Source organism: Cololabis saira, chromosome 10, assembly GCF_033807715.1.
Source record: "Cololabis saira isolate AMF1-May2022 chromosome 10, fColSai1.1, whole genome shotgun sequence".
NCBI classification, from domain to species: domain Eukaryota; kingdom Metazoa; phylum Chordata; class Actinopteri; order Beloniformes; family Belonidae; genus Cololabis; species Cololabis saira.
This window is the reverse complement of record NC_084596.1, coordinates 36,084,124-36,097,844: the sequence shown is the minus strand read 5'-3', so window position 1 is coordinate 36,097,844 and position 13,721 is coordinate 36,084,124. Positions and strand designations below refer to the sequence as shown.

The following is a 13,721-nucleotide window of genomic DNA, read 5'->3' as shown; positions in this document are numbered from 1 at the left end:
TCTTCTCGCTGTATTACATAACTAACTGCTGGTGACATAGTGGTCTGTGCCTGTTGTGACGACGCCGGGATGATCCTCGGAGAATGGACTGCAGAGTTTCAGGGGTGGTTGCTATTTCCAGTGCTTTGTCTCCCGCCCTTGTTTGTCTGCGTGTGGACCAGACATCACCCCTGTACCCGTGCACTGGTGCACGTGTGCTTCTCCTGTGGGCCCGGGCCTAGTTGCTGTTAGGGGAAGTCAGTACAAGAAGTACCGCCGAGCCAAACAAGAACATGAACACAGCTGCGCGCTGTTCCCGGCGCTTCTTTTTCATCCAAAGTCAACTCTGGACGGAGACGGAGATGCTGGCTCCGCTGTGATGGCGGTGTTGCTGCTGGGGGTTCCGACCCACGCACGGCTGTGACCGTTGGTCCGCTCTGACATTCTCCCCCACCAACAAAGCTTGTGTTGGCCGTTGCTCTTGTCTGTTGCACCTGCTGCACAAAAACCCTGCACAGAAAAAGGTCAAGGATGCTGGAAACGTTCTGTTTGGTGTTCCCTCCTCACAGCGAGACTCAGAGACAAACTGCAGAGCTTCGGAGAAAATGTGGAAGCTGTTTGTTTTTTGTATTTTTATCCCCTTTGTCGATGGACAAGATGTCTCTGGTGTCGGAAGCTGCGTGTTCATCCCAGGAAATGTCTGTTTACAGTTTCATTTTTGTGATGGAAGGGAGGAAAATCTACTGAAATAAAATGATGAAGTTGCCCGTTGACTGACAGCTGGTTTCTGAAGCTTTTCATCTGTTTACCAGTTTTCAGTCTTAAATCCTTTTTAAATATGAATTTGTTAATTTAAGAAGCATTCAGAAACAGCATCTGTTACTCAACTTGTGACATGTGCAGCCAAATGAAGGAATGAATGCTTTTGACACAAAACTCTGCATAGTCTCCATTGGCTTAAGAAATCCCTCAACGCCAGAGGTAGGGTGTTGCATATCGAGGGCTGAAGAACATTACCTGACTGGTGTTTTTCACTTTAGATGACATCACAAGGTGGGCTGCACCTAATCAGCCTGTCTGTACGTTATTTCCACCCATATGTATAGAGGTATCCTGCATTCTACAACAAAACAACACAGTTTTTTGTGTTTTCCCAAAAAAGTGAAATTTTCAGATAGGAGGTTATGTTCTTCCGCCCTCAATATGCACCGTCATGAAGAATAAAAGCGCCAGAGCATATTCAAAATCATCTCACTTAAAAAAAGATGACCATATCAGACCTAAACATCCACTCCTATTTTCATGAATAGGAGCAGGAGAGGAGGAATATATACTATAGGAGGAGATATCCAATACATACTATATAATACTCAATCATATTTTTAATTTATTATGAATATCTTCAAAATGCAAACGCATATTTCCTATTTCTTTAATCATATCCTCACCCAGTTCTGTATTCAAGAGGAGAAGAAGAAAGGCCAGAGTTAAAGTTATTTAGAAGTATTTGAAGTTACTTTGTGTTCTAAGTTAACAGTATTTATTTTTTCAGGCAGAGCACAAGTGCTGTCATGTGAGCCCAAACACACACACACGTGCACACACACACACACACACACACGTGCACACACACACACACACAAACGTGACGGAAAGACACAGCTGAGGGTAGGGAGGATGTCATGAGAGAGGGACCATCTGATGCCAGCAGATGGAGTTGATCGCGGGAGGAGAGGAAAGGAAAGGAGGGAAAGAAGTAGCGAATCAGGACGAGAAGACCAAACGCTTATGGGTTATTCTGAAGGCGCTGATTTCACTTTGCATCCTCTCCGCGTCAGTGCGTTCACCTTATGCTGAAATTTGTGGTGGATGATGTGTTGCTTTATGTAAGCATGTCACAAGATGTGTACAATTTAGCATCAAGGCCAGATCATGGTGAAAATAACACTCGGCATCAGAAATGTAATGTATAATAAAGCCAAGCGTTTGTTTTTGAATTAATTACAGCTATAAAGCCATTTTCTGGACCAATTCTGATTTAAAAGTTTCTCAAAGGTCAGTGCTAATACTGATTTTAGTCTATTACAATTGCCTTTCTTAAAACTATAATCGCTTACATTATAGTTATTATTACACATTATTAGTCCATTAGTAAGTCCACATTATAGTGAGGCAGAAGTTGAGGCCGTGCATGCTGCTCATTTTACATCTGGACTCTGAATTAGTTTTGTTTTTGTATTGTATTGTTTTTATTTTGTATTGTTGGTTTTGGTAATGAAGTATTTTGGTTGATGTTCCTCCATAGATATGTTGTTTATAGGTTGTACAAATAGCTTTCTCTGCTTTTCTGCCGTCATCATGAAGTGAAAAACGTGTGCAACATAGCACCCTTTTTTCAGCCATGTCGTTAAATGGTTGAAAATCGGGTGGGTAGAGCATCTTACCCCCTCCTGCTCTTAGAAATTGGTGTTAAACATTGTGCTTCCCACTTCTCAGGTAGAGTTATTGTGCTATGATATGAAATGACATGAAGGTGAATATGGGGAGGCTGGATAATTCACTTATCAAGGACTCTTGCATCAATTAATTAGAAGTTTCCCGACCCAGCATCCCCTAAAACAAAGTGACATGATTTGTTTTCTCAGGATTTTTCAATTGTTAGTCACTTCATCTACTTTGATATATATGACCCAAAACTCAGATAGTACCGTATTTTCTGGACTATAAACCGCACCTGCATATACGCTCCATTTAAAAAAAAAAAAAAAAAGGTATACAAGCCGCAGATATTTAAGTTGTTAGATTAGATATTTACTACATGTACAGAAGGATTTTGAACTTTAAATGATGTACATGTTTGTACCTAAATAGATCCTTTCCTAACAGTGTCTTTTAACACGGCAGCAACTTTGCTGATTAAGACTGGACAAAACCAAGAGAAAATAACCAGTATTTATTTATCTATTTATCTGTTTGAAATCTGCTTCCACCTACTTCTATCTGCTAAAGAAGAAGTAGCGTATTCTTCTTTGCATTTATTTTGTCTTAGTTTTGATTCTAATTCCGGTTAGAGCGCCCCGAGCGGTGGAAGAAAAATCCACAGAATAGCCGCACCTTTGTATAAGCCACATGGTTCAAGACCTATGAAAAAAGTAGCGGCTTATAGTCCAGAAAATACGGTATATAGTTTTTTTTTTTACTTTTCACATATCCGGCTCAATGTGCTTTTTGGAACAGTTTGACCTGTTGCAATGTGGCACCGTCTCAGGAATACACGTGCTCCCCCTTCATCTGATGTAACCTTGTGCGTCTCCCGTGTCTCTGTTGCAGAATGGAGCAGTTCCAGGAGAACCAGTGAAGAAGGATGAAAACTCCCGGAGAGGGAACTGGGGCAACCAGATTGAGTTTGTGCTCACCAGTGTGGGCTACGCAGTGGGCCTTGGCAATGTCTGGAGGTTCCCCTATCTCTGCTACAGAAATGGAGGAGGTGCGTGTCAGAGTTACACTTCTGCAATGTATTATTGAAGGAAATAGATGAAATATTCACATATTGCTAAAGGAAATGATCGGCATAACCAACACCATCACTGCTAACCATCAGGTCGCCCAGCATCTTCGGTTATTTTAGCACCCAATAAGCAAGCACACAACAAAGTAAGATCCTTTCAGGCATCTAACATGGTTGGTTATTGTGCTTTGAGCACTGCAGAGTGCATCAGAGCACATGGGGAAGAATCCAGGTGTTGCTGCCGCTGTGGCGCTGACATGCTGATCTCACCATGCAGCAGCTGTGTTTACAGCAAAAGAACATGATGACAAAATGCTGTCTGTCTGTTTTTTTCCCCCTTAACAGATGCACCCTAACAGCTCTGGATTTAAACAGATACAAATGGGTTTAATGTGCTTTAGTGGAAGAAAAGAAAAAAAAGGAAAATTACAAAAGCAAAATAAAAAAGGCAGCCACTTTAGTTAAGGTCCCCCTCACTCAGTGACTCAGATTATTTACTTGGCCGGCTCCCATCTGGGTTCGTATGTGTGCGCTGCAAATATTTGGATTAGTCTTACGCTTGAAGGGGAGCTGCATTCCCATGCACTAACTGTGCACACGGCGTGCGTACATTAACCCACACACATCAGCCGATGCTGCAGGAAAGCACTGAGAGGACGGCTGAGTTTTACCGGAAATTATGAGATTTTTGGGGTATCAGCTGGTTGAGAAAACCCAGTTCACACATGGACTAAAGAGACGAGAAAAAACAAAGACGTATTTTGACGTTACTTGTGGACGTCAGAATCCTGTTCCCCCCTGAACGCTGAGAGATTTTCAGCCCCACTGAGCAGGACATTCAGCTAACTCTTTGCACACACACAGGACGTCATGGGCTTTTTTTTCCTCCTTCTTTATCACCTTTTTTTTTAAAATCATTTTGTATATTTCATTTGAATCAAGAACACAGATTTTGTTTAGTGTTTGTTTTGTCTACTATAGATAAAAAATTAGCAATTTGCAAATTGTTAGAACTTGACAATGTCGTATATGAAAATTATTCAAAGCTCACACATCACATATTGAAACTGAGAAACTATTGATTATCTTTTGGAAAACGATTTGTACATTTTAAAGTATCCATCAGCAACATGTAGGAAAAAAACATTTCTGGGAACAGGGGCCATTAACTAAGAAAAGAAAAGAAGAAAGCATCTTGAATTTTTCAGAGATAAATACAGTGAAGAATAGTAAGAGAGTCTGAGAAACCTCAAGGGACGAGGCTGAAGACTAGATGTCAATGGGCGTAATCGACAAGTCAGGATGTCATGCAGCCAAATTAAAAACAAAATAAACATAGATTTTGCTTAAAAAGGCTGCCGTCTTCTCTGAACCTGGTTTCAGGTGGGCCGAGGTCTGTATGGCTGTCACTGGTTTTAGGAATATTATTGTAAGTGATGGCTGTGGGTCAGTGAGTAGAGTAGGTGTATCTTCAGCCAGATCATGGATTGACCCCCCCCCATGCTGAGATAGGACTGACACAGGATCTGTGTGCATGGGCAATTATACTGTCAAGTGCTTTGGAAAAAGGTTAAAAGGCAATGGTGCCATCAATGCTGAATAACACAAACCTGTAACTGCTTATTTCAGCAAGACAATACCAAAACACTATCTGCTTTATTTTAACAGCATGGCACTGAGGTAAGGGAGTGGTGATGTTCAGATGCTTATTTTGAATTCTTTTTTTTATTTTTCTATTTGCATAACTATCATAAAAAAGGAAAAAGAAGAACAAAGACTGTTGAGCATCGAAAACAGAGTTTTTATCAAACTAAAACAGGAAAACTTTTACCTTTTTGTTCACTTCCTGAATGGCTCAACATTGTCTTTAAACAAAGGATGAGGTGATACACCAATGTGGTAAATACGCTAATATTATCATGTTTTGAGAAGTGCCTTTTTGATTTTTACTAAAACATATTAGTTTTTCATTTCCAACATGACGTATCGTTTTTGTAGCACATGCAGTTCCAGCCCCGATACAGCGCACAGGCACTGCCTTCAGATGGAACGGGGATGCTACACGGCCCATACATTTTTGCGATGCGCCGGTGCCCTGAAACTCAATTTGCTCTGTTTGAACATTTGAGAGGTTTTCTGTCCTCTGTTGTGAATAAAATGAAATATGGGTTTATGAGATTTGCAAATCATTGTATTCTGCTTTGAGCTACGATATTCACAGTGTAGCAACTTTTTTTTGCATTTTCAATATAGGCTTTAAATTACTTGGAAATTGTTGCAGTCTTGTTTTTTATTATGTTTTTCCACAACATCCTGAAGAATCAATATGCTCATAGTAAATTTGTCCCTTTCACTTTAATGTGCTGTTTTCCTCGTGTTCTGTATCAAACTACATATGTATGAATACATTTTTCAAATTTTCAAATGCACATGCGGCTTTGATTCTAGCTTGTGCAATGTTACAGTGTGATCTTAGTTCTGTCTTTATTTGAATATACTATAAGAGAGTAGTTGAAAAGAGTGAATCTAACACCTTCTAAAGTTGTTAAAATTTAAATTTCCTTTATCTGTTGCTGTTTGTGAGCATCTCCACACTGTCTACTGTCATCATGATCTGCTGAGTCGTGATTATTTCAGATTTTATTTGCCTCAACTCAGACCTCCACAAGGCGTCCGGTGCTTCCAGCCGTTCATTTGTTTTTGTCCAGTCCAACTTAAAAGTGTCCTTCAGACCCTGATTCTTGCTCTTTACCGGTAAAAACAAACATGGGGAACAGAGGTGTCACGTAATGAAGTACAATTACTTCGTTACCTTACTTAGGTAGAAATTTTGGTTATCTATACTTCACTGGAGTAATTATTTTTCAGACGACTTTTTACTTTTACTCCTTACATTTTCACGCAATTATCTGTACTTTTTACTCCTTACATTTTAAAAACAGCCTCGTTACTCTATTTCATTTTGGCCTTTAAAAAAAACTATCCAGTTAAATTGCTCCATCCGGATAGAGTGAATTTGGTTGTGGTTGTTTCAGATGTTCTTGTCCAGTTTTGTTCTTACATCCATTCCCTCAGATTCCTGCAACTAAACTTGGATGTACATTCCAATAAAGGTTAGGATAAATGATAACACGCCTCTGAAGTTTGACTTTTTGCACCATTACAATACTTATAGGCAACTAGTCATCATATCTCCTGCTCTCTGAAACACATGTTAATGCTCAATAGTACACATATATGGTTCTTTAATATATTTGCATTATACTAAGATGCATTCATTTTCAATGGCTTTTGTCCTTAATGGCTTTTTTCCCCCTTACATTATTTTTACTTTTATACTTTAAGTAGTTTTGAAACCAGTACTTTTATACTTTTACTTGAGTAAAAAACTTGAGTTGATACTTCAACTTCTACAGGAGTATTTTTAAACTCTAGTATCTATACTTCTACCTGAGTAATGAATGTGAATACTGAAGACACCTCTGATGGAGAATAGGACCAGCCCTCTCTTACAGTCGCTGCCTTGTTGCTGCCTTCTCCCCACCCAGGTGCCTTCATGCTGCCATACTTCATCATGTTGGTATTCTGCGGCCTTCCTCTCTTCTTCCTCGAGCTCTCCTTTGGCCAGTTTGCCAGCCAGGGGTGTCTGGGTGTCTGGAAGATAAGCCCCATGTTTAAAGGTCAGTGTCATAGACGTTTGTCTGGTGTTGAGTCTTGTTGTTCTCAGATAACTATGTGAAGTTAATTATGGATTAAAGCAAAGTAGTGTACTGTGTATGCAAAGGCTCCGGTCCAAGGCAGACCAAAGGTCAATAGTATTAGAAGTGTGCAGACTCTTGCCTAACTGCTACCAACACTCTCTCCCCCCTCACAGGTGTGGGTTACGGCATGATGGTGGTGTCCACCTACATTGGCATCTACTACAACGTGGTGATATGCATTGCCTTCTACTACTTTTTTATGTCCATGACGAACCTGCTGCCGTGGACATACTGCAACAACCCCTGGAACACGCCTGCCTGCGTCGGGGTGGTTGAAACAAGCCGCCAGCTCAACGGCAGCCTGGCCAACGCCACCACCAGCCTGGTGGCGGGGGTGACGGAGGTGGTCAACCGCACCAAGAGGACCAGTCCCAGCGAGGAGTACTGGAAGTAAGAACTGCAAGGACATTCATATGGAGCCAAATCAAGGCCAAAAGTTTTGCTAATTTGAAAATAAAATTTGAACCTGAAAATTCTTTTTTACAGTTTCAAATTTTTTTTTTTTCAGTGTCAGATCTTTTTTTCAGTTTCAGATCTTTTTTTTCAGTTTCACATCTTTTTTTCAGTTTCTGAAACTGAAGCTGAAACTGAAAAAAAGATCTGATACTGAAAAAAAAAAAATTGAAACTGTAAAAAAGTTTTTTTTTCAGGTTAAAATTTTATTTTCAAATTAGCAAAACCTTTGGCCTTGATTTGGCTCCATACATTAAACCCTCCGCTGTTGCTCAGTGTTGGTGTTTCTCTATTTTGTTTCTCTATTTTCAGTGAAACATCAACGTTGGAGTGAAAGATGCAAAAGTCATCATCGAAATTTAACTGAACGAGCTTATAGCATGAGAAGCTCTCATAGTTATCAACAAGTTATTTAACCTTTTTTTTATTAGATTAGATTAGATTAGATTAGATTGTCCTTTATTCCTCCTTCAATGGGGAAATTCTCTTTGTGCAGCAGCAGTACACTCAACACACACATACAGCGAAAGGGTAAAAAAAGTAAAAAATATATAATTACAAATATAAACAGTATATACATTGGAATGAAAATAAAAGTAGTACAAAAAAAGTAGTAAAAAAAAGCAGGTAGGATGTGTATAATGACGTATAAAGATATTGACATCTTGTCGTTATAATAATAAATATCTATATGAATAGCTATCATCATCAACATCACAATCCTCTTTGGACATACAAAGCAGTAATAATGGTGATCTATACAAAAATACACATATTCATTCAGAAAAGTAAAGGAAAATAAGTAACAATAAATATATATATATATATATAATTTTTATTTTTTTTTTAAAGTTATTTAACCTTTAAAGATGAAAAACTTGAATCCTTGTCCCCTGAGGTCACTCAAACTGTCCCTGAAATCTAATTGAAGAGAATCAGCAGCAGACCACAAAGCAGCATTTAACCGTGAAAGTGAAAAGGTTTTCCACACATTCAATGCAAGGAGAACAAATATTGAATGTGTCATGCACTTTATTTTAAGGTTATACAAGCAACCTCTTTGGACTTGTTCTTGACACACAGATCAAAACTGACTTTCAGTTGTTGGATAAGCTTGCCTCAAACATGCCTTATGTTTGCAGAGTATTAAAATATTTGGACTAGATTAGTTTGGAGGCGCTTTGCAGGACCACGTCATCGGAACAGAAATGTACTGTGCAATGTTTTTTATAACCACGCTTCAATAATTACATGAAAGCAGAAATCGATAATTGTTACAGATTGATGTCTTCTCAGTTTCTTTCATCTTGATAAGGACTCCACTCAGCAGTAAAATTATTTGATGGAAAATGGAAAAAAAAACTACAAAAACTGTTTGTACTAGTGAATCGTCATGGAAACTTCAAATTATTACACAATTAATGCAGATTCTTCCTGTATGCTCACATTAAATGTAAGTAAATGAGTTTGGGGATTTATGATTATGTTAATCTCACTTGTAGAGAGATTGAGTGGCCAAGAAAATACTATATACATCTGTGGTATATTTGTTAATCAATATACATATATTTGTGCATATGCAACAATCGGTTAGCAAGTATGACTAGTGACATGCATGTAAGTCCGGTCGTCCCCATCTGGATTCATACACACTTTTTTTAGCATCTGTTTTTACTTTTTATTTTTTATTTTATTTTAACACCGAAGCAGCATTCAAGAATAACAAATAATTAAGAAAAAACATTTCTTTGATTGTTTGCACGTCCATCTAAAGATGTCCGGAGGCACGTTTTTCTAAACCGGTTTGTACTGCCGACTAGGAGGCACATTCAAATCCAGAGGGACCAGCGTAGTTCTTTGTATCGGACCGTAAAAGAAGGAGGATGACTTTCTCTGGCTACACAGAAAGTTTTTGTTGAAATAGATGTCAGACATTTAATATAATCTCTCTCTCGTTGACTTTTTTCCCTGAAGGCACTATGTGTTGAACATCTCTGATGACATTGGGAATTTCGGAGAGGTTCGCCTTCCCATCCTGGGCTGCCTGGCCATATCCTGGGTTGTGGTCTTCCTCTGTCTCATCAGAGGGGTTAAATCCTCTGGAAAGGTCAGCTAGCAACGATAGCCATACATTCATTTGCATATTTTCAATGTTGTTCTTCATCTCTGACGTATGTTAAAGTGTTTCAGCTCCCTTACACATCACAGATTTCCCCAGCGTGTGTGATGCTCTGTGTGTGTCTAGGTGGTGTACTTCACAGCAACATTCCCATATGTGGTCTTGACCATCCTCTTCATCCGTGGCATCACCCTGGACGGAGCCATAAATGGCATCAAGTACTACCTGACCCCCCAGTGGCAGAAGGTCCTTGATGCAAAGGTTTGTTCTAACAAGAAAAGGAATTCTTAGGGCCAATCCCAATACACCCCCTACTTTCTACCACTAGCCCTCACTCACTACCACTAGCCCTAAAAATGAGTAGGGCCCTTGTAATCTTCCCTAGGGATTGGGACACCACTCGCTACGTCACTGCGTGGTTTATGTTCGGGTACGTAAGCGATGGCGTAGTTACGTTTGCACATACGTCACACCGTATCAGGAAGCCCAGAGCTAGAAGCTGTTTTAATTTCAGCTGTAGCGCTGTTAATATGCCACTTTATTAAGTTTTTATATTTTTTCAGGCGTAAAAGTAACCGTTAAGATCCCCAACCTGGGCTCAGTTTATCCAAATAACGCCTGGTAAGAAATTTGCTCCGAAGTTTTTCGGGGATGAGAGGATCACCGGCGATTTATGGTTCCGCGTTAAATCGACGCAGAGCCTACGACGTAGTACGGCGCGTGTCGCCGCCTAAACCTACGCCGTAGGCTCTGCGTTGGTGTAATGCGGAACCATAAATCAGCCTTTATTCTGGCGACATCTGAAGATACAACGCAACAACGGGCAAGCGAGTGATTATGTACATTCACTGAGTGAATATTATGGAAGTAAGATATATATTTCTCGCTAGAAAAGTAATCAAAACGCATTTTTATGCAGAAACAAACTCAAAATATTGATTTTATTCACTAAATAATAAGAAATGTCCGCCATGTTTTTTTTTTTGATTCAGTCTGAAAATGATGACATAAAGCATTCTGGGAAATTCTTCTGGCCCTAGGTCGCGAAGTCAGCATCTGAAATCCCTCGCTCTGAAGGGCTAGATTCATACACACTACCCCTCGTTTAGGCAACTACCCCTAGATGCAAAGAGGAATTGGGTCACCACTACCCTCACGGGAACGCGCAAAATTTAGGGGCAGTGCTGAAAAGTAGAGGTAGTGGGTGTATTGGGACTGGGCCTTAAACAGGAAATGAAGATGCCTTTTTTCCGTCCTTTTACTACTTCTGTTGGTCTGTGGGTTTGTTCTCGTAGGTTTGGGGAGATGCTGCCTCACAGATCTTTTACTCCCTGGGTTGTGCCTGGGGGGGGCTCATTACTATGGCTTCCTACAACAAGTTCCACAACAACTGCTTCAGGTTGGTACTCCAGACTGAGGTTACAGAGGAAAGATGGACTCATCAATCCTTCAGTACTTCTGCAATAGAAACTGTGGTGTGGTTTCATGGGGTGTAACATCTTTAAAAATCTTTTTTATAGGATTAAAAATAGTGCATTAAAGGATGACTCAGTCCTTCTTCCTTCTCAAACTTCTCGGGTTTGCAAGCCTCCTATTGCCTATTTGCATTTTGAAAAAGTACAGTTTATGGACTGTTTCTGCTAAAATAAGAACAACGCAGAGTGGCTGCTCACAAGCTCCTCACATGCACATGGCTCTGCTCGCATTCATGCTCATGCACACACACAGAACATACACATATGTGCAGAAGACCATGCTCTGAATCCCTACATGTACACAATCTCCTTGCAGGTGATAGTTTTGACTAGCAGAAGGGAAGCTGGCAGGTAAACATGTTTCGTGAGGGGAAGCGGGAACCCGTACCTCTCTGGTTTGAGGGATGAACGCTGATGTCTTGTTCAGGAATGTCTGGAAGAAGTTCAATGGTTACCAACAGCGGCGATGCTGAGACGTAGCAGAACCCGTAGAACATTTGAAACATTTAGAAATGAACCCTAATTCTTCTGGTTATACACCCCTTTCTGTATTGTTATCCATAGTATGTATATCCTAGTATGTATGCAGCAGTAATGACATTTATAGGCACAAAAGCATAGAATGAGAAGTTTGATGTGACGGGGGGATTATTTAAACTAATGTATAAAATAATAATCGAAAATCATGAAGTAATTATTTGTGTACTGAAACTTTATGGCAAGATACCCCCCCATAGTTCAAATGCATAAAGCTAATTGACTGCTGGCTGCATTTTTTTACTTTATTGACGATGTCAATACGTTATTGACATCTGACTGTTGCTTCAAAAGTTCATTAGCACCCAGAACCATCAGTGTGCACTTTTATAAATGGTAAAAATGAAACTGTATTTATGATTTGCATTAATTCTCCCAGTTCTGGCTAATCAGGTAAAGGTCTTTCAGAAGCTTAGTATGTATTATTATGTTTAACATCACACAGTTGGATAATGAGTCAGGGCAAAAGATTGATGGAGAAGAGCTGAGGGGCGAGCTGAGCCAGTAGGGAGCTAACCTCAAAGCCTAAACAACTAGAAAGAGATGTGGGAAAAGCTGACATGCGGTTTGGCAAGATACGATTCTGAGTTCCTTTTGCCTGTTTTCTTTTTTTTTTCTGCGTTAAGAAGCAGGCGCGTTTGGCAAAGGACACGGAAAATGTCAAAGAATTGGAGTTAGGATATAAAAGAGATCTCTTCTTGAGTTTGTCGTCAAATGCTGGCAGTGAGGGCACCAGGAGGATGAAGAGGTCAAACAAGAAGCCTGAAGATATAATTTGCTCCTCTGCCGGGAGCTTGAGATAGTGCCATCTGCAAGTGCAGATTGAAGGAAAGCGTAATCATCCTGTGCTCTGCAGCCCTGTCCCTGCGGAGACGTTTTCTGCTCTCCTCTAACACCACCAATTGGTGCACATGCAGAAGTGCAGAGTTTAGGACAGAGCAGATGTCTTAGGGGTTAGAACAGGAAGTTATTAAAGACATCCACTGCAGCGACCCTAACTACGAGTACTGTAAGTGGAAAGAAAGTGCTGTGTAACCCTACAATCCCAAAGGGGCACCAGAGAGAAGAAAGATGGGAAAGGCTTCTGCAGAGACGTTTGCCAGCTAAAATCAAGTCAGTAGTGAGGACGAGGGAGCTAATTTGACCATTCAGAAATTTAACTGAACTCCAGCCTGGCAAGTGTTGACTTTGTAACTTTTTCAGTTACAGTTAGACCTACTAGTTACAATAAAGTGAGTGAAGACTGTCTCAAATGAACGGGAGCTGCTACAAAACGCCAGTGCAAAAGCACGACCACTCCTGGTAAATTTGGTAAAATCCTTATGCCAAGGATAAACATTTGATAGAACGTCTTATATGATTGCTAACAGGGCAAAGTATGGTATGTGATCCCCTCAGAATCAACTGCTTTTCTGTGTTAATTTACCTTAAAATGTGATCTAATCATCTAAGTCAGAATAAGAGACAAACACCACATCCATAACTCGATAAAGACAACAGCCATTATAATTTCTCTCGGTTTTATTGAACACAACATTAATTATATCCTTAATTATCCACACTGCTAGTGGTAAGAAGTAAGTGAACAGCTGATAGACAGTGATTTACTTTCATGGAAGATAACTGGAGTCAGTAGATTAAGCACCTGTAGTCCAATAAATCAAATAAGAGTGGAGGTGTGCTTCAGAGCTACTTTGTTTAATGAAAGCCATTCTGGCATTTTAAGAAGCGTTAGAAGCACCCGCTGATGACAACCCTGTCTCAAATGAAAAACACTTCTGGGGGCGTATTATCAAGAGTAGCTGCTGTAAGAGGCTGGCACTCGGTACCATGGGAGTGCTTGCTAGAAGTGGTTGCTCAGTCAAGAGGACTCCAAAGGCCTGAAACCC

The 13,721-nt window shown here is 40.1% G+C and overlaps 1 protein-coding gene across 2 annotated transcripts in view; it reads left to right on the top strand.

The window, feature by feature from the left end:
• Positions 1–13,721, top strand: part of slc6a9 (solute carrier family 6 member 9) — a 90,077-nt gene that overhangs the window by 63,072 nt on the left and 13,284 nt on the right. For both annotated transcript variants that reach the window (XM_061732799.1, XM_061732798.1), the window contains 6 exons: positions 3,310–3,466; positions 7,036–7,167; positions 7,362–7,638; positions 9,676–9,808; positions 9,947–10,081; positions 11,116–11,219. In XM_061732799.1, coding sequence (XP_061588783.1) covers positions 3,310–3,466; positions 7,036–7,167; positions 7,362–7,638; positions 9,676–9,808; positions 9,947–10,081; positions 11,116–11,219 — 938 coding nt within the window. The remainder of the gene's footprint in view (positions 1–3,309; positions 3,467–7,035; positions 7,168–7,361; positions 7,639–9,675; positions 9,809–9,946; positions 10,082–11,115; positions 11,220–13,721) is intronic.